The sequence below is a fragment of the Euleptes europaea genome, chromosome 21, assembly GCF_029931775.1.
Source record: "Euleptes europaea isolate rEulEur1 chromosome 21, rEulEur1.hap1, whole genome shotgun sequence".
NCBI lineage: Eukaryota > Metazoa > Chordata > Lepidosauria > Squamata > Sphaerodactylidae > Euleptes > Euleptes europaea.
The window spans coordinates 316,604-336,951 of NC_079332.1; the positions used below are offsets into that span (position 1 = coordinate 316,604).

Below are 20,348 nucleotides of genomic sequence, written 5' to 3' on the forward strand. Positions count from 1 at the left end.
GGGGGCTTGCTTGCAAGGGTGCCCTATTCCCCCCCCCACCTCACCAGGAGCAGCCTTTTCAATTAATGAGTTTACACTGGGAGCAATCTGGCGCAGTGCCTACATCAGTGGGGGTGGGATGGGGGTGTCCAGAATGGCCGGAGAGGCAGAGGGGGGGTCAGGAATGCGGCTGGGAGGAGAGCGATCTGACCGGGCCTGTCTTTTTCCTTTTGCAGGGGCTTTGGGAAGCAAGGTTTCCAGTGTCAAGGTGAGTGGCGGCCTGTGCGTCTGTGGGGCGTCTGTCTGTCTGTGTCCCTGAAGGGGCTGGGTTTGGGGGCCCGGACTCACAAGCAGCTTAGCTCCAGGACCTCTTTTCTCACGCTCAGCCCTGGAGGACACAAAGGAGAAACAGGCAGCCTCACCTCCCTCCCCGTCTAGGATTATTCACTCTGATCTGGGCATGACCTTTGGGACGAAGCCATGACCCCCTCTCCAGTTGTTGCCACTGCCTACCCCTGTATCTCTCATTTGGGGGGGGGGGCTTGTCCGAGTCTACCCATTACCCCCCTTGTCTTCTGGCGGTCTTCTTGCTGAGGCAGAGGCCCTCCCTGCGGGTGCTGCCTCTTGAACGACTGGCACCCGCGCCCAGATGCACCTCTGGACCCGCTGTCTTTTGCCAGCAGAAGGCCCCCTGGCCCGGGCATCTGTTTGGCTTGTGTTTGTTTGATTGGGGAGGGCTCAGCTCCTGTGGGCGAGGGGCCTGCGATCAGGAGATAGGCCTCGCTGCCCGCAGTGTGTTTACTCCCGCTCAGCGTGCACACGAGCTGCTGGGAGGAACCAGAAAAGTTCCTCCCCGCCCCCCAGTCTCTCGCTTCCTCCCCCCCCCCCCCAACGTAGTTAGAGAGCTCTCTGGCTGACTGATAGCAAAGCCAGCCAGGATGTGTGGGTGGGCGGCCGGGCTGAAGGGGGGAAGTGAGCCACGGTGGCCTGCGATAACCCAGCCCCAGTGCCGACCTCCCTTGTTCTCCCCATGGGTCTGGTTGGGGCAGGAGAAGGGGCTGCTTCTTCAATGTTTTGGTGGCCATTTTGTGAAAGGGAGCAAGGTGATTCACCTTTTCCTGGGTGAGGACCAAGTCCAACCTGAAGGCGAGTCATGCCGTCAAGAGAGTGCAAAGGGTGGAAGTTTTTTGGGGTTGTCCTCTTTCAAAAGGGAAGCAAATGCTGCTTGGGTCGGTGGTGCTTTTCTGTGGGATTCTCCGGCAGCCTCTGGGGCAAAATGGGAAAATGTGCTTCTGTTGGATTCTCAGACTTACACAACACAGAGTACTGATCTTTGGAGACTTCTGCCAGTGGTAGAAGCTGCCGGTGCCGCCGCTTTCGGCTTTCTGGTGTCACAAGGATCTTTGTCTCGATCACAGCCCCGTAGATACGCGGATTCGAGTTGGGGAGAGAGAGAGAAAACCCTCCCCTCGAGTTTCGCCAGCACAAATATCATATCTGAAAAGCGGATTCTAATCTATGTTAAGAACTGCCAATACAGAGTCACAGTGGGGTTGGATTAGCATGATCTGCTCTATTTAGGGACCCTCCCCAGTATTCATCCATTAAATTGGGAGGGGGGTGCTAGAAGAACAGATTGGAATAGGCCAAAAATGGCAGATGGGTGGGCTTGGAGCCTGGTATGTTGTTGCTGATGGCTTCGGATGGCATCGATTTGACAGAGATGGTCCTCAATGTAGTTTGTGCTGCTCGCAGCCCATTTCCCCCTCTTCGGAAGCCTCCCTTTAGCTCTGAGTTCGAGGGGAATCAGGGTGCCTGATTTGCAGCGTTGGCTGCCTTTTCCCCATCTCTCCCCCCCCACTCCGCTCCAAGGGCTTCTGGGGATTTAACAGCGCTTTTAAGTCGGTGGCCTAACGGGTCTTGTTGCCGGAGTGAAACGAATGTTGATCAAAGCACTTCATGGAGGTGTATTGTGCATCCAAAACTGAATTTGATTAGGACTCTGTGGCTAAAGACCTGGGCAGATCAGTTATTCTCACTCCCCTCTTTCCTCTTCGTGCTCTCCTGCAAAGGTTTATTGAATTTCTGCAGGGTAATGCTTAAAAACAAGAGGATTCCCATCATTTCAGTGGGAAACCCCCCACCATTTTCTTTCTTTCTCAGAATCCTGTGACTCGTTCTGCGGTTTGAGATGTCTCACCTTTCCGAAGGGAATGCCGTTTCTCTGTTGACGTTGGGTAGGCTGCAGTGTTGGGATTTCCTTTTCTGGCCCTCCCCCACGTGCTGGGTTTCGTGTGGATTTGATCCGTCCTGGCGTGGGGGGTGCCAGGCCGGGCTGTCGATGGGTTTGAAGAGGCCGAGCTATGCAATGCTCCCTCCCCAAACTGATTGTTTGAGAAACCAGGAGAGTGCTGGCATCTCCTACCAGGGGCAAGATGTGGCCAAACACAACACGCCTCTTGAAATCCAGGTCTGGGGGGCAGGGAGCGGGTTAAGAGCAACAGTGGTGGTGGGGGATGGATCCTCCCAGGTGCCCCATTCCTGGTATCGAGGCCCTGCTGGGAGAAAAGGGTCCAGGAGGGAGGCTCGAGCGTGGCCCACTTTGTACTCTGTGAGAAGTGGCCTGTCATGAGGTGTCATAGAACCATGGGGACCACCAGGGTCATCTAGTCCAACCCCCTGCACAATGCAGGAAATTCACAAATACTTCCCCTTCCACACCCCCAGTGACCCCTACTCCATGCCCAGAAGATGACCAAGGTGCCCTCCCTCTCATCATCTGCCTATGGTCATGGCATTGCTGACAGATGGCCATCTAGCCTCTGCTTAAAAGCCTCCAGGGAAGGAGAGCTCACCACCTCCCGAGGAAGCCTCTCCCACTGAGGAACCACTCTGACTGTTTGGCAATTCTGAAGAGCCGTCAGGTGAGCTTCTGGACTGAAGCTGCCCTGCTTTTTAACGAGTGAAGCCTTGCCCCCCCCCCCCGCCCGATGTCAATGACAGGCCTCAAGGACCTGAACTGGTGTGTTCACGTGTGCCTGTGTGTTGGGTGTAACAGCAGGTGTGTGCTCTAGAGCTTGGAAAGTACTTGACTTACAACAGCCCTGCAAGGCAGGCCAGGAAAAGATGGGGGGGCTGAGAGAGAGAGAGAGAGAGAGAGAGGCCGTGCCGACCAGGCATCCAACCCTGATTCATCGTTGGGTCTCTTGATCCTGGCAAGCTCACCATCCTGGGAGACTGGCAGAGGAATGTGTGCACGGGTGGTGCGGGATGTTGTCTGAACACTCTCTGGGAGGAAAAATCCACGCTGGCCGGGTCAGATCTGCAAATCACTCCTGGATTCTGCAGTGCAAGCAGCGGGGGGGGGGGCGGGGCTGGAGGGGGGAAGTGCTGGACAGCTCCGGAGCTCTTGGCAGCCCTTTTGACGACTGAGCGCCCGCGCCTCCCGCCCTGGCCTGCCTCTATTCCTCCTTCCTGGCTTCTTCTCCGCCATAAATCCAGCAGTCAAAAATATGTATTTCTGTGTTGCGTCTCCAGAGACCTGCTGAATGAAGGTGGCACACACCGTGCAAACAATACAGTGGAGTCACCAAAACAACAATGAGAGATGGGTCGATAGTAAAAAAAAAATAAGACCACGAAAACAGGACGGGGTCATAAAAACACCATAAAAATGACATTCGGCTACTGAAAAGTATTTCCAGAAAGCAGGCAAAAAGCGGACCCGTGTTGCTGGCGGCGGAAGGTGCCGTCAAGTCTCAGACAGGCGGGCCTTTCGATCAGAGGGTGAGACGTTTCCACTTCTGCCGAGGCCTCATTCTCAGTTACCTGCCTCGTAGTTGGAGGAAACATGATTACTGCCACTAATGAGGTTGTGGTTTTATGTTTGCAAAGAGAGCAAAAAAATGGTTTGGTGGGAGTAATGCCGTGGTGGAGAGGTTTGGAGCAGGGCGCCAGGAGGGCAGCGTGGTGAGCACCTTGGGACCAGCGGCCTGGAAATGCGCTGGGGCCCTGGCACAGAGGAGCCAGTTCAGTTGAAATGTCCCACAGCTGCGCCCTACGCATGTTTACTCAGAAGCGAGTCCCACTGGGTGTAGTTTGCTTTGGTTCTAGGTAAGCTTGCAAGGAATTTGCAGCCCAAGAGGCGTAACTCCAAAGACATTGGACACTTTGAGTTGTGTCAGGTTGACTTTAAGATATGATGACCATCTTCAAGTACTTGAGGGCCTGTCCTATGGAGGAGGGCGCCGTTTTCTGTTGCCCCAGAAGGTCGGACCAGAACCAACGGGTTGAAATTAAATCAAAAGAGTTTCCGTCTAGACATTAGGAAGAATTTTCCAACAGTTAGAGCGGTCCCTCAGTGGAAGAGGCTTCCTCGGGAGGTGGTGAGCTCTCCTGCCCTGGAGGTTTTGAAGCAGAGGCTACATGGCCATCTGTCAGCAATGCTGATTCTATGAACTTGGGCAGTTCATGGGAGGGAGGGCACCTTGGCCATCTTCTGGGCATGGAGTAGGAGTCACTGGGTGTGTGTGTGTGGGGGGGAGGTAGTTGTGAATTTCCTGCATTGTGCAGGGGGTTGGACTAGATGACCCTGGTGGTCCCTTCCAACTCTATGATTCTATGAATCTATGACTTCCCTACATATCCTAAGACTTCTGTGCTGGAGCACCTCTGGCGATGGGGCTTCCTCCCGTTTCATCGGCAATTGGGGACTTGCCTCCGGGTGTTTCAGATCTTAACTGATACTCTAGCCCTGGCTACACCAGGCGTCTTTCGTTTGCCCTTCCTTTTCAGCCTCCTGTCCTCTCGTTTTCTTCCCTTCTGGGCCCTCTTCCAAGTCTTCACTTTCTCTTTCTGTTCAGAAAGCTACCGAGGCTTGCTTTAATTCTGGCCAGGTCAAACTGACTCTTCTCTTCCCTCACGGATATCTGGGCTGCTTGCAAACCGTGTCTTTCTCTGCCAGCTTCAACCCTGAGTGTTGGTGAACATCCCATGACCTCACAACCCCCCCCTTTTCCAGCCAACCACTGAACTGTTGCTTCCCTAGAGAGCCCCATTCTTCTCTCTACGGCCAAAATGGTTCTTTCCCGGCCAGAGTCAATATGCTTATTTATGGGTAGCTCGCTTTTCTGAAAAAATGCAGATTTTTTTATCGTAAGAGCGGAGAGGGGATGGGGGCCTGTTGTCTCTGTGGGTTGCTAATGCGCGGCGCCTTCTCTCACTTACCGGGTTCAGCCTCAAATACGTTCCAAAGCTTTTAAATCCTCACTCTGGAGCCATTAAGACGGCCGTTTCCCAAATGCGTGCTTGCCTTGAGGTTTAGCGGGGGCTTTCGGAGGCCCTTGCAGATGGCCTGCGAGTCCCACTTTGAGGAAAGAGGCCCAGTTAAAAGGTTATGCTGGGGCGGTGGGAACACAGCACGCCGTCTTTGGGGCACAGAGGTGCTTTTGTTGTGGAGCTCTGTATGCGCACCGTCCTGGGGAGGGGGGCGGTGGGTGGAGGGCAGCTAGAAGCACTGGTTTGCACAGAGGCCCGGCTTCTTTGGGATCCGCACAGTTACTCTGGAAGCTGGTTGGAGACCGGCAGACCCCCCCCCCCGCGAAGTCCTGCCCGGTTAATTGAGTGTCGGTGCAAACGAATGAAGAGCGGTTATGTGTCAGGGCCTCTGCCTCATTTGTGGGTCTGCATGTTCAGGGAGAAATCTGCCACTCCTCCTAGGGCATCAGGGGCAGATTAAAAAAAGACTTTCTCTCCCCCTGCCCACAACAGGGGTGTGATTGGGAGAGGCGTGCGGCACCCCCAGGGATCCTAGCAAACCCCCCATCCTGGCAACTGACCAGAGCTACTCACAAGACCTGCGGGTCCAGGGTCAGGTGTGCTTCTCAGTGAAGGGTAGCGGTTGAAGTTCTGGACTACACTCTGGGAGAGCCGGGTTCAAATCCCCACTCTGAAGCCCGCTGGGTAACCTTGGGAAAGTCAGGCACGCACAGCCCGGCCTGCTTCACAGGGCTGCTGTTGGGAAGACAAAATGAGGGGAGAGAAAGAACTATGTAGGAGGAAGGGTGGTGGGGAAAATGCATCTGCTAGATGGACAGGCCCCCGTCAGTACGGGAGCTCGGGCACCCCACCCTCGAAGAAGGTCAGATCATCTCGGGAGAGACGCACCCATCCAGTGGGGTTCCCAACAGGACTGGTGCTCAGCCTCTCCCTCTGGTTCTCCCAGCAGAAGGAGAAGGGAGGGTGGGGAAGAGGCAGGATGAGGCCAAATCCCCCCTCCCAGGACTGCTCACGTGCCCTACCCTTATGTGGAAGGGGCTCCGGAGCGCAAGCACGAAGGCTGGAAGGTAGTAAGGGTTTCTGCAGACAAGCTTCCTTGCGCTCGGATGCCTCTGCCTTCTGCGTGTGACCTTCATTCTCGAGGCCACGGGAGGAGCCGAGAGCTGTTGGTGTGGCTGGGCTTTGAAGTTCAGCCTGGTGGGAGCAGACTGGCAAAAGCCCTCTTGGACCTCCTTCTCCCCCCCCCCCTCCGCGCATCCTGTATCTGAAAGCATCTCTCTCCAAGTGGGTTATTACTTCCTTTCCCTCTCAATGGGATATGAGCTTTTCCGGCACGGAGAGTAATCTTCTCCCCCTTTGTCCTTTTGCAAAGCCGGGGTTCCCCTTTTAACCTCCCTTCCCCTCTCAAAGGCCGATCTGCCCCGCAGCAAGGAAAAGGGCCTTTTAAGAACTCTGGCTTATAATTTCCTCTGGGCTGCCTGTTCCATTGTCTGGGGGGACTACCGGGAAGCCCGGCCTCCTTCACCGCCTCCCACGCGTCCAGGAGCAGATCCGAGCGCGGGAACTAGATGTGCCTCCAGCCACGACGGAGGGTGGGACTTCCTCCTCGTCCACCCCAGGGTCCTCCTCCCCAGTGCATTTGGGGAGAATGATCGGCCACAAGCAGGGGACGATCTGAAATGAGGGATGCCCGTTGGGTGTCGGCACGGGGAGACCCCCCTCAGCAATGAAACTCGCTGGTTATCCTCCGGCCGGTCGCTCTCGTTCAGCCCGACCTACTTCGCAGGGTTGTTGTGCGGGTCGATTGAGCTGAGGCGGAGCATGCTCTCCCAAGGTCTTTCAGAGCCGGCAATGCTACAATGAGAGCTGAAATGGGTGTCAGGGGGTGGGTGGAGGTGGGGGTACTGAAGAAGAAGAGTTGGTTTTTCTATGCCGACTTTCTCTGCCACTTAAGGGAGAATCAAACCGCCTTACAATCGCCTACCCTTCCCCTCCCCACAACACCCTGTGAGGTAGGTGGGGCTGAGAGAGCGGTGACTAGCCCAAGGTCACCCAGCTGGCTTTGTGTGCAGGACTGGGGAAACCAACACGGTTCACCAGATCAGCCTCCGCCGCTCACGTGGAGGAGTGAGGGAATCAAACCTGGTTCTCCAGATCAAAGTCCACCGCTCCAAACCACCGCTCTTAACCACGACACCCCGCTGGCTGAGTCTCCAGCGGTTCAGCATTGGTTCATGTGGTATGCAGGCTTCTGATGAAGACTTTTCCAACCTGGAATAAGTGTCCTTGTGTGTCCTGGTAGAAGATGCCTTGGGAGGGGTCAGGCCTGCCATGTAGACCCTGCACGTGGCCTTCTGTCCTTACCTGCTCAAGAAGCAGGACCGCACAGGGCCCTCGGCGGCTGGGTCTCCCGCCTCCCCCCGCGCACCCTTCAGGCCAGGATTTGGGTCAGGCTGCTTCCGTCCCCAGCTGAGCACCGATTGGCCGCTTTCTCCCCGCCTTGCTTTTCTAGGACATCTTTGTCGATAATTAGGTTGCTAATTAGTTCATAATACCTGTTTAAAATCTCTCGATTAAATCTTGGAGCAGATTGGAGTGGAAGTAATTGGAAGCGCTAATAAGCAGCGAGAAGGGAGGCCGGGGTTCTCCGTATGTGTACGTCAAAGGCCCGTTTCCGCCAGTGGGAATTGCACCAAGCGCCATTCCCTCTTCCTGCTGCAAATGGGCTGCTTGTGGTTGGGATAGGGGGGCAGATCCACCTAAGAAGGGGGTACCCCCCCCCAGGCCAGTCAGTTGAAGGCCAGGCATCTGCCCAGAGTAAAGGCCTCCTCCGCGCGTCACTGTGTCAATATCTGGGGAGGTTTGGATGTGCCCAAAGCTGCAGGTAGAGAAGCAGTTGGCTGCTGCCGTGGTGGAGTCCAAATCCTGCCCTGCGATTGCTTTCCCAGGGAAATGGGTTGCCGTGGGTGGCTCCGTGCCCCCTTCTGCCTCCTTTGGCAGCCTGGCAAGACTTCATTCGAGCTGCAAAGGCTAGGGGGATGGGGTGTCCTGGGGGAAGGCCGGGGTTGCCTTTCTTCTCTTCCCTCTGCCGAGCCCTTGACGGCCTGGCACGCGGTCCCTGGAGGGTGAAGCGAGGCTGAGCATCGCCGGCCCGCCCTCGAGCGCCCCTCGGATGCTCAATCCTTTTGTCCTTCACACTGGTGACGCCTGCCGGAGGAGCGCTCCCGGCCCACGCCTGGGGCCTTGGCTGGTTGACAGCCGTGTTTGTGCTGATAGGCGACACGTTTAGTTTTTGACACAGCTGGTTTCCAAGAGAGGGGAAAAAATCCACCCAAACAGTTCTCTTTGGCAAGATCCCCTCCCGCCCACTGCCAATCAGAGATCCTTTGCATAGACGGCACGGATCCGCATGGCAGGAAGAAGCCGGCAGCGCGGCAGTGCTTCCGAGCCAGCTGGACTTCCGATTCCCACGTGGCTGATCCAAGTGGGATCGACCGGGCTCACAAACCAGGTTTAGGCTGCCGTGGCAAAGGATGGTTTGACCCCACTGCAAATCGGTGTTTGCTTGGGGCAGCCGCAGAAGGTTTAGATGCGGTAGAGAAGCCACCGGCTCACATCTGCCGTCTGTGGGGTTGTGGGCCTCAAAGTCAAGATTCTCCCCTTCCCTGAAGAAGGAGACCGCAGCACCACGGAGATTGGGTTGGGTTACCCCGAGATGGCCGGGCATCTGCCCCCTTCTCTCGCTGCCGGAGAGTTGCCAACCTCCAGACGGGGGCTGGAGTTCTCCCAGAATTACAAATGATCTCCACACTACTTCAGTGGTCAAAACTCTGTGGTATACCACAAATTTCTAAGCACAATCCCTCTCCAGATTCCCCTCCCCCCTCCTCAGGCGCCATTCCCACATCTCCAGGAATTTCCCAGGCCAGCGTGGGCAACCCTCGGCTGCTCCTTGGTTTCAAGGCTCTAGCGAGTCCCCTATTGAAAAGGAATGCAGTGAGCAAAAGATAAGGCCTGGCATATGCTTTTCCCCTCGTGCCGTTAATGCATTCCCTTAAGAGCAGGTGTCAGCAAAGCACAACTTGCAGAGTCCCTGCCTGCTCCCTTTATCTCAAGAGGCTGGTTTATTTATTGCAGCTCTCTCCCGCCCATCTGTGAAATCATCGGGGCAGCCTCCAGTTGGCCCGAGGTGGGGAGACTTCGGAGAAGCAGGATGGAGAGATGACCCCCCACACACACACACACACACAGGCTGCCTCTTTTCTCCCCCCCACTTCCTGTTTTAAGCAAATTTTGAATAAGATAACAGGGCTTGACGTTAGTGAGGAGGGCACATCTTCTGCTTTTGTGACTAAGATAGCATTTTTCTAAAAAAAAGACAAAACCCAAGTCTTATTCCTACAGAATCGGGTGCCATCTGGAAAAGCTTGCCGTAGGACTGATCAATTTCTTTTTTTCGACTACCAACTCCTCTATTGGGAGGGGCCGTGGCTCAGTGGCAGAGCCTCTGCTTGGCACGCAGAAGGGTCCCAGGTTCAATCCCCGGCATCTCCAGTTAAAGGGACTAGGCAAGGAGGTGATGTGAAAGACCCCTGCCTGAGACCCTGGAGAGCCACTGCCGGACTGAGTAGACAATACTGACTTTGATGGACCTTGATGGTCTAATTCAGTATAAGGCAGCTTCATGTGTTCATTGCCCCTGATCGGGGCAGGTGGGGAAAGGTTAGAAAGCCAGGCCTTGGGTGGGCAGCACTGTGTAGTGGATAGAGACCAAAACCAATAGAGGCCCACATTTCTGTTCATCTTTCGGGAGGGAAAAGCTCCCCCCAAATCCTGCCTCTCACACCCAGGACAGCGAGTTCAGTGCAGCCTGAGCTGGCGTGGCCTCCGCTGGGAAGGAACGCCCTTCCTGCGGTGCCTTTGGAGGGACGCTCTGGCACCGAGTGAGTGGCTCTGTTGCGGCCCTCCCGGCATCCTGGCTTCATTGTGTCGGGCCTGGTCTTCGGGCTGGTGCCAAGTGAGCCGCCGTGGACCAGTCCTCTTGAGGACGGCTCGCTTTGGAAACTCTGTCACGCCGCGCCGTGCCGCCCGTCTCTCGCCGGCCCTTGGGGGGCCGTTCTTCCAGGCGGTCCTTTCCTTTCGGAACACGAAACCCGAAGGGCCTTGCCGGGCAGATGCCTCCCCTGTGCCCCTTTTAGCTTTAAAAGAAATGGCCACGGCTTTCGAATCCCTCCGCGGAAGGGTGCTTTGCTCAGTTTCTCTCTTACTGCTATCAATTGTTCCCAGACGTCGAAATGAAACATCGTTGGAAGTGAAGTGCAGAGGAAAGATTCGGCTAATTTTAGACTATTCAGAGAATATCTAATACACCCACCATTTGGGAAAGGAGCACATTCTGTTGCTGCTCTCTAATGCTGCTGCGTGGTGTCAGGAATAAATCACCCACATGGGCTGGAGAAGAGTTAACCCTCCGCCAAGCGTCTTTGAAAAATTTGAAACCTGCCTTGTTCTAGCAGAGGAGAGATGGAGGTGGGGGGGGGAGGACCTCTTATGGCTGGATTTCGGCAGTCCTGAATGTATCTGGGGATCACGGCAATTAATTTATTCTTGGCGTGGATCTGTCAAGTGTCTCTCCATGAAGGTGATCTCTTTGACCTACAGGTATTTGGTCTCCTGGCAGCGGAGTGGAAATTCTTCCTGGTCGAGACTGTCTTCTCTTGTTTTAAAAATAGCGGCCTTGATTTCTTCTGCCGCCTGGAGCCCTTCCTATTATAACCTGGAAAAAATGGGAATTTATGCCTAGGAAACTTCTTGTATGCTAAAAGGACCATATAGAGGAGGGTGCCGAGTTGTTTTCTGTTGCCCCAGAAGGTCGGACCAGAACCGACAGGTTGAAATTAAATCAAAAGTGTTTCCGTCTAGACATTAGGAAGAATTCTGTAACAATCATAGCGGTTCCTCAGTGGAACAGGCTTCCTCGGGAGGTGGTGGGCTCTCCTTCCCTGGAGGTTTTTAAGACGAGGTTAGATGGCCATCTGTCAGCAATGCTGATTCTATGACCTTAGGCAGGTGATGAGAGGGAGGGCATCATGGCCATCTTCTGGGCATGGAGTAAGGGTCACTGGTGTGTGTGTGTGTGTGTGTGTGTGTGTGTGTGTGTGTGTGTGTGGGAGATGGAGTTGTAAATTTCCTGCATTGTGCAGGGGGTTGGACTAGATGACCCTGGTGGTCCCTTCCAACGCTATGATTCTATGACCATAGCGGAGGGGGGGTGTTGCAGTTGGATGGTGTGGGCCAGGGGGGCACCTTGCCATAGAGGTGCGGTGTCAAAGGAAGCGGCTGCAATTTGGATGGTTGTAGGCAAGGGATACGTTTTGTATGAGGTATGGAGGGTAGAGCTCACATGCCAGTCCTACTCTGATAGTTCACACTGGTTCTCTCTGTAGGTGGTATCCTTGTCTCGTCCCGTCATCAGAGAGAATATGCGCCCATCCTGGGTTGGGCATTAAGTTGAATCTCTCTGTTTGCTGTAGGGCAGAAGGGGACCAGGTGTTGGGCATGGTTGAAGTGGGGGGCCAAATGCTCACCCGAAAGGGAAGATGCAAACTTCACCAATGCACAGAGGGAGATATATTTATTTATTACATTTCTAGCCCGCCAGGCTCAGGGTGGGTATCTCATTAAAACATTTAAAACAATAAAATATACAGACTTCCAAATAGTTAGAACCACAAATGGCGCACGATTCATGCAGCACCCGCTGTGTCAGACAGGCAAGAAGGAACTGCAGTGGGTCCTGCAGAAAGGTGGGTGGGTGGGTGCCCACCGGTCGCTGCCAGGGCCCTGGCTGGGCATTAGCTCAGAGCTGGTTCGTTGCAAACGACCTGGCTGGCGATGGAGTCAGGAGCAGATTTGGATTGAGGGTGGAGCCTCATGGGTTTGGGGAGAGGCTGTGGCTCAGAGGCTCAGCATCCGCTCGGCCCGGATTTGCAGCATCTCCATTTTAAAGAACCGGGTAGGAGGTGACGCGAAAGACTTCTACCTGAGACCCTGGAGAGCCGCTGCCAGTCTGAGTACACAATGCTACCTTCGATGGGCCAATGGTTGTATTCAGTATAAGGCAGCATCATGTGTGTTTGGGGTGGTGGTGGAGGGGCTGGTCAGGAGGAAATTACCCTCTCCAGTTCCAAGAATTGTGTGTATTCAGGGAAACCTCTGATACAGAATCTAAGATAAGATTCGTTAGATTCAAGTCCAGAAGTACCTTAGAAACCAGCACGATTCTCAGGGTGTAAGATTTCAGGAGCCAAAGCTCCGAATCTGACTGTTCTCCCGCAGAGCAACTCCGCTACCTTCGGAAACAAAGAGACGTACTGGTTCGATTCTAGTCCAGGAGCTGGGGAGGGGCGGGGACCTCAGTTGTAGAACTGTATAATGCTATAGGGTCTACTCTCCACAGCAGCCGTTTCCTCCACTATACTACATTTGCACTAAAGTAAATTATACACAAAGTTAGTTAGAAAAATTATTAGGGACAGTGGCCTTAATCGCTGCATATAGCATATTGTAAGTAGGATCCTGCTGTGGAATTTTGCATCATTTAATGTGTCATGCTTTGCTTCAGTTCTGGTTTTAGACTTCTGGTTGGTCCTACAACCTTAGTCCTGTTGCAGTGTTTACTGAATGCCTCGCCCACTGGTTGTATTAACTCACTCTGTGTAATCAAGGAGGACTATAAATAAAGGAAAGAAAGAAAGAGACAGACAGACTTTTGGGCGTGGGCTTCTTTAACCTTCGGGCAGAGGTCTGGCCCAGAGTCCTTGAACTGGTGCTGATCCCAAGATCTCCTCCGCATGCGATCCCCTCCCCCCTCAAGGGCAGCCTTGCAGTTAGCGGTGGATCGGGGTGGACGAGCCGCCCTGGCTCACCCTGGCAAGGGCGCCCAGTCTCGCTCCTTCGCAGCCACCCTCGGCAGGGCTGCCTTCAGCCTTCTTCCAGGCTGGGCGGTTTAATGTTACGCCCGATCTCCTTGACATTTGAATGGGGGCAGCATCCCTTCAATAATGTAAGAATGGAAAGCAGCGCGGCCCATCTCTGTTTCCTGGCGTTGCAGCTGGTAAATGGATCCTGACCGCCAGCTTCCCTGGCCAAAGCCCTCTCCAGCTATCTGAAGTGCAGGTGGATTGGGGAGGGGTCTTTCTGAGTGAGCCCTGTGCAGGGGCTGGGGGTGGTGGTTTCATTCAGCAAATGAGTGGGCAGTTGGGTCATCTAATTATGCCACACGGGCACACCGAATATTCTTTTTTTTAAAGTGAAAAGTAGGAGGGCATCCCTCAGGAGCGGAAGAGCAGAGGGGTACCGAACAGTGCTTGAAAAGCACACACCCCTGCCCCATTCACATGCCTCCACCCCCCACTATACAACCCAGAAAGAAATTATGCTGGGAGGCGTGGAACAGGGACTACGGTGCAGGTCTAGGAGGCAAAGGTTGCATTTATTGATTTTATTGACGTCATTTATAGCCCGCCTTCACAGGGACTCGAGGGGGATTGCACACAGTGAGTCAGTACAGTCAACAAAATGGGACATTCAGAAGAAGAAGAAGAGCTGGTTTTTAGATGCCGACTTTCTCGACCACTTCAGGCAGAATCAAACCGGCTTACAATTGCCTTCCCTTCCCCTCCCCACAACAGAAACCCTGGGGCTGAGAGAGCTCTAAGAGAGCTGTGACTAGCCCAGGGTGACCCAGCTGGCTTCATGTGGAGGAGCGGGGGAATCAAACCCGGTTCTCCAGATCAGAGTCCACCCCTCCAAACCACCGCTCTTAACCACTACACCACGCTGGCTCCCAATTCAGCGACCAACACGTTAGGATTTTAGAAGTCTGGAACCACAAGAAGGTACTGAAGCATAGCATGATCATTAACATTACGCAGGGCATAAATTACATAATAGGATCCCACTTGCAATACGCTATCCACAGCAGTAAAGACCACAAGTCCCAACCATTTATCCAAGTAAGTTTGTGAGTCGTTTTGGGCTGTGCTGCCTTTTATTACCTGCACAGAAAAGTCCTCTTGGATAGTTCAGTTTTGTGCAGTTTGCAGAAGGCCAGGAGAGGGGGGACTTTCCCGACCTCCTCGAGCAGGCCATTCCACAAGCTGGGAGCCACAGCGGAGAAGGCCGTGTGTCCGGGCAGCTGCTGATTTTGCCCTCTTCCCGTGTGCCCCCACTGGAGTGGAGCAGGGTGGCACCCCTCAAGGCCCAGAGGCTGTTGGCCCGAGCCGGGGAGGGGGCATTGAGGGTAGGCACCACCCACCTCATCGCCTTTCTGACTTTGGATCAGATATTACAGTTGATGCCGAGGTTCCAAAGCGAAAACAAGAGATTACAATGTGGAACTCACTGCCACAGGATGTTTATTTTTAATTTTCATTTGCTTTTTTTTTAAGGGTACAGAAACAGAAGGGGAAGGGTAAATATATGGGGAAAAATACATTACATTCTTGGTCCATGCCCGTAAACGCCAACCAAAACTATCTTATCTTAGCCCCACCTGTTTGTTTATTGGGTTACAAAATATAATCAAAAATCCAAATCTAAATACTATCTGTAACTTATAGATCTGAACAAATTTTAACTGTATCTAAATACCTCTGGTTTAACCCCGCTAATTATTAGTATCTATCGATCTCAGCATATTAAGAGGATGTTGGGATGGCCACGGGCGTAGGTGGTTTTCAGAGGGGATTAGACAGGAGAGGTCTGTCGGTGGCTGCTAGCCATGATGACTAAAGGAACCTCCACATTCAGAGGCAGTCAACCTCCGAAACCCAGCACAAGGAGGCAACATCAAGGGAAGGCCTCGACCTCTGTGTCCTAATTTTCGGCTGTCCAGGCCAGCTGGTTGGCTGCCGTGTGGGACAAGATGCTGGCCCAGATGGACCCTCAGACTCTTCTTGTGTCCTGAGGATGCTAAACCCCCCTCTCCCCCAGAAGCAGCCCACCCACCCACCCACCCTGCAGAGAACGCTCCAAAGCACGTGGGGAATTTAACAAGTGTGGAAAATGCAGAGAAATATTAGCCAGGCTGGTGTGAGGAACAGACTGTTCTCTGTTCTGTGAGAGGTTTTAGGGATCTTGCAGGATGGAGAAGTTTCTCATAACGGAAATCTTTGTTTTTCCTTTTTCTGTATCTCCCCCCGCCCTCCCCATCATTGGTATGTGTGTGTGTGGGGTGGGGGGGCGGTTCATGCCAGCACGCTGCTCCTGGTTGCGGTGCTGGATCCGCACGGTGTGGCGCCTTCTTGCCACACACAAAGGCCGTTCTGTTTCTTTTTGCCAGCTCTCTTGAATAGCGGGCAAGATCAGCTGCCCGAGGTTTGTTCTTGATGGGCAAACTCTGGATGGGCACATTTTAAAAATGCCTTTGGGACCAAACCTGTAAGATCCCCCACCCCCAAAAAGAAAACATTCAGAACCGATGCCTCTTCCACTGGCGTAATTGCAAACAAACCGTTTTCAGGACTGGCTCTTGGTGGGACCGGGCCAACTGCGGAGTAATGGAGCAGAGTTGTTTCTGGCTCTTCTGTTGAGGAGGGAAGAAAGAGATGCTAACAGGATGCCAGAATGACTCCCCCCCCCCCGAACAGGGCAGCTGTGTGTGTGGGGTTTAGCAGTGGATAGGCGCAAAGTCCCAAGGGAATGGGGACACAGACATCTTTCAAGGGGGGGAAGGATTTGGTGCTTGCTATTTTTATCTTTGGTTTTAGCCAGGGGTGTCGTAACTACTGTTGTAAGCTTCCTTGAGCCAAGGTAGGATTTTGATGTTTCAATAAATAATACAATAAGCAGAACCTTCCCTGGCATCTAGCAAGGAGCTTTTTGAGATGGCCTCTTCCAAACACTTTGGCTGATCCAGAGGTTCCTTCCCCCCAAAAAATCCAGTGTGACCAAGAGACACAAGTTCTCAGTTTCTCTCTGAAGGGCTAAAATGCACGGGGTGGCATCTCGGATAGGTTTCCCCTGACCTCCTTTTCTCCTTCTGCGGAGGCTGCCTTCTGCAGTGGGTGATTTGTGTGTTGTGGAGGAGGGTGAGAAAAAGGGCTTCTTCTTAACTCTTTCCCTTGGGTGAGTTTTCCTGCTAAGACTCCGCTCCCCCAAGCTGCTTTTGCCCTTGTGAGGAAGATGACACAGGAGAGCCACTGAAGAGAAAAGCATTATGAATTCCTCCCCCCCCTTCAAAAGCAGGTCTTCTATCACACATTCCTCTTATCAGAGCTGCAGTTTGCAAAAAGCACATAACTATGTGACACACACTCACACATATATAATTTCCCCTAAAGGCTGCCTTTCATTTGGCTTTCTAGCCTGCTGCTCATTCATTCTCACAACAACCTTGCGAGCAAGGTCCAGATCCGCCCTGCCTGTATCAGTTCTCTCCCCCATTTCTAGACCCTTCTCCCTTCCCTGTTAAGGCCAGTTGGCTCCCATGGTCTAAGCACATTTGGACATATATTTCTCTCTGTTTGTGTGTGTGTGAGTGAGAGAGAGAGAGAGAGAGAGAGAGAGTGAGAGCGCCTGCAATACCCCTCAGCTGGGAATTGGGAGGGGGTTACATCCAGATTCCTGTCTGTGCATCTGGAGAAAAGAAGGGGGTGTGTGAGTTGAGAGGTGGGGGAGAAGCAAATGGAAAGGCAACGAGGGGGAAGATGAAAGATGGAGCCGTGTGCTGGAGGGGTTCGTTTTGCAGGGTTCTAATTACCCAGAGCACATTTCGTAGAAAGCCTCGTGGGAGGGACTTACCCACGAGTAAGCCTTTCCCACCCCGTTGCAAGAGAACCTCTGCATCAGGACTGTTGTCTAATAGACCCGCCCCAGAAACCCTTCCGCATTTTGCGACAGGTATGGGGGCTCCTCAGGAGGGGGAAGCGAATGGCCTCCCCCGGCTCTTCTGATAAGAAATCAGCGTTGCCAAAAGAAGGGCCTTTTGGCATTGGTGGCTTTTTGGGCCAGCCTTTCTGTGAGCAAAGGGGGGGCCTTCACCCCCCCCACAAAGCAGCCTCCTCCTCCTCTGGCAAGCAGGCGTGGGCAGCTGACCCAAACGTCCCCCCGGGTGGGGACTAATTCCTTGCTGCTCCCTGGAGGTGTTTGCTTGGCCTTTCTCCAAAGGTCCAGCGGAGCTCTTCTGAGAAATGGGAGAATCGACTCCTGCCAAAAGTCCACGCAGCGAGAGATGCTGCTGCCCTGGTTGGGAAAGAGGAGCTGGGGTTTGCTGGGCAGGTCTGGGATGACTGCCCTGCCTGGATTAGGCCTCCACAGCTGTTGACACACACACACACCCGCCCATGAATGTGGGCCATCAGCCAGGGATTTGCGTCAGCCAGATGTCTGGCCCCCTTCTGTCGTTTGTGCGCCTCACGCTTTGAGTGTTTCCTTTCACTTTTGAGTATCTCTTGCTGTTGTGGGCACCTGTGCCCCACCCCACCGCCCCACCTCTGCCCGCACTGGCACCAGGGCTGGCTCCTGGGGCGCATCGTCCTGAGGAGCATCAGAGCAGCCCTGCTGCTGCTGCTGCTGCTGGTTCAGACCGAGGTCTGTGCATTCCCCGGTTCTCTGCCCTGGCAAGCAAGAGGTTGACTGCTTCTGAACCTGGAGGGTTTCCCTCTCGCCTACAATGCTGAGATATGTTTTCTCGGAGTAGTGAAACGCAGGTCGGCTGTTGGTTGTTCGAAAACTGGCCTTGTTCCGCAAGGCTGCATGTTGCGGTTGGTTTCCCCGCTGGCTCGCCTCTACCGCCTGATTGCTCGGGTTCCCGGGCCCTTGTCAGTGGGAGAGAGAGCAAAATGCATTCTCTCTCGGTGGGTTGCTCAGGGTTGAATTTAGTGCGGGGACCTGTTTTCTGTGTTCAGGAACATAGGAAGACTCGTAAATGGAAGCACCATCAGGTGAGGCCAGGCTGCTGTTGCCGAGCAGTAGAGAGGAGGAGGAGGAGGGATTCTGGCGTCAGCCTGCCCTGGGGTGCCCCGAGCGCCACACCTACAGGTAGAGGCTTGGGACCCCTCAGGGCCACAGGGCCCCCTTGGCCAGCTGTGGTTGGTGTCACAGCTACCGCCCTTCCTTGAGAGACCCGATCTGGCTGTGGTTATCCAGCTCTCATCACATTCCAGTTAGACTACTGCCTATGCCACCAGCCTGCCCTTGGAGACTGTTTTGAAACTGCAGTCAGTTCAGAGTGCAGGAACAAGATTGCTGATTGGTGCCGGTTATGGTGGTGGCCAGGTGTGTTTCTGGGCCAGATTCCAAGTGATCTTTAAAGTCCTTCAGGGTCTGGAAACCCCCCACCCCGAGTACCCGGAGGGCCGCCTGTACCCATAGGGACCCGCCTGCCAGCGGAGATCGCGTGCCGTGATTCTGGCCTGTTTGCTCCCAGGGTCACAAGCCAAGGAGTGGGGGCAACCAGAGACACGGGGGCTTCTCACACGTGGCCCTCTGGCTCTGGAATTCCCTCCCCACAAAGAGGTGCCCGGTGCAGTATGTCCTCCTGTTCAAAGCAGGGGCCCAAGTCAGACATGTTTAGATTATGTACTTAACACAATAAAAACACGAACACCTTTTGTACAAAAAGTGAACGCTTATAGCTGACTCGGTGGAGGTTGACGTGTCTGATGAGGCACCCTTTTTTGTGTGTCTGATGTGGGAACATTTTGTTGATTTGGTGTTTTTGAGAAAAACGCTTCTTACTTCTCTGCTAGTTTTTAGAGCAATTTTCTTTTAAAACATTCCTGCTCCGTTTTCAATAACGTTAGATGGTTTTAGCACATGTTGCTTTAGAGAGAAAAAAGAGAGATGATTTAATGTGTTCAATGGGTGAGTGTTTTTTTTTTTTAATTGATAGATTTATGGCTCAAGGTCGGGCTGCCTCAAGCATTGCATTCAGCCGGTGGGCTAAAAGCACTTCGAGCCACAAAGAAAAGAGTTCTTTTGAGCACAGTTCAGGGGAGGATCTGTGGCTCAGTGGGAGAGCATTTGCTTGGCATGCAGAAGGTTCCAGGTTCAATCCCCAGTGGCGTCTCCAGTTCAAGGGACCAGGCAGGCAGGTGATGTGAAAGACCCACGTCTGCCTGAGACCCTGGAGAGCCGCTGCCGGTCTGAGTAGACAATACTGACTTTGATGGACCCGCAAAGGTCTGGTTCAGCATAAGGCAGCTTCATGTGCTTTTTCCTTACTCTGGAGTAACTAGCAAGACCCCACTAGAAAGACCTGAGGAGGGCAGGGTTTGTGGAGGGGAGGGATTTTAATGCCATAGAGCCCAATTGCCAAAGCAGCCCTCTTCTCTATGTGATCTGATCTCTATCGGCTGGAGATCAATTGTAATAGCAGGAGATCTCCAGCTAGTCCCTGGAGGCTAGCAACCCTACTCAATGTCTCCCTCGGCTGTTCTCAAAGCCACCGCCTCTCCTTGCCTCCCCGTGAGCCTCTGTCTCCAGGCCTACGCAATGGAGGATCTGTGAGGTGGAGAGTCTGACAGGTGCCTTTCCCCCCCCCCGCGCTCTTTCTTGCCTGACTTTGACGGTGTCATGTGTTGCTAAATCAGGTTTTCTCGAGCTCCTAATAGCAGGAATCCTTGAAGAGGAAGGGGGGAGCATGCCTCTTCTTGGCATGCAGAAGGGTCCCAGGTTCAATCTCCGGCATCTCCAGTTAAAGGGACCAGGCAAGGAGGTGACGTGAAAGACCCCTGCCTGAGTCCCTGGAGAGCCGCTGCCAGTCTGAGTAGACCAATACTGACTTCGATGGATCAGGGGTCTGATTCAATATAAGGCAGCTTCATGTGTTCATGTGTTCATGAAGGGCCATCATGGGAGGAATTTGCAGGTGAAACTGGCAGGTGAAACTGATGGCTCATACTGGGGAGCCAGCAGGCTTTGGGGCTTCACCGAGTTCTTTGCCGCAGCCGGCGGATTGCCACGCCGAGCCCACCCCCCATTGCAACCCCCCCCACACCGGGAGCCGTTTTGCACACAGCTCTGGGGTGCGAGGCAGCTGCGTGCCTCTTCTCCCTACAAAGGAAGAAAGAAAGGGAAAAAAGAAT

General features: G+C 53.8%; 1 protein-coding gene across 1 annotated transcript in view; it reads left to right on the top strand.

Moving 5' to 3' along the window:
- Nucleotides 1-20,348, top strand: part of PRKCB (protein kinase C beta) — a 90,339-nt gene that overhangs the window by 1,424 nt on the left and 68,567 nt on the right. The window contains exon 2 of the mRNA XM_056866527.1: nt 216-247. Coding sequence (XP_056722505.1) covers nt 216-247 — 32 coding nt within the window. The remainder of the gene's footprint in view (nt 1-215; nt 248-20,348) is intronic.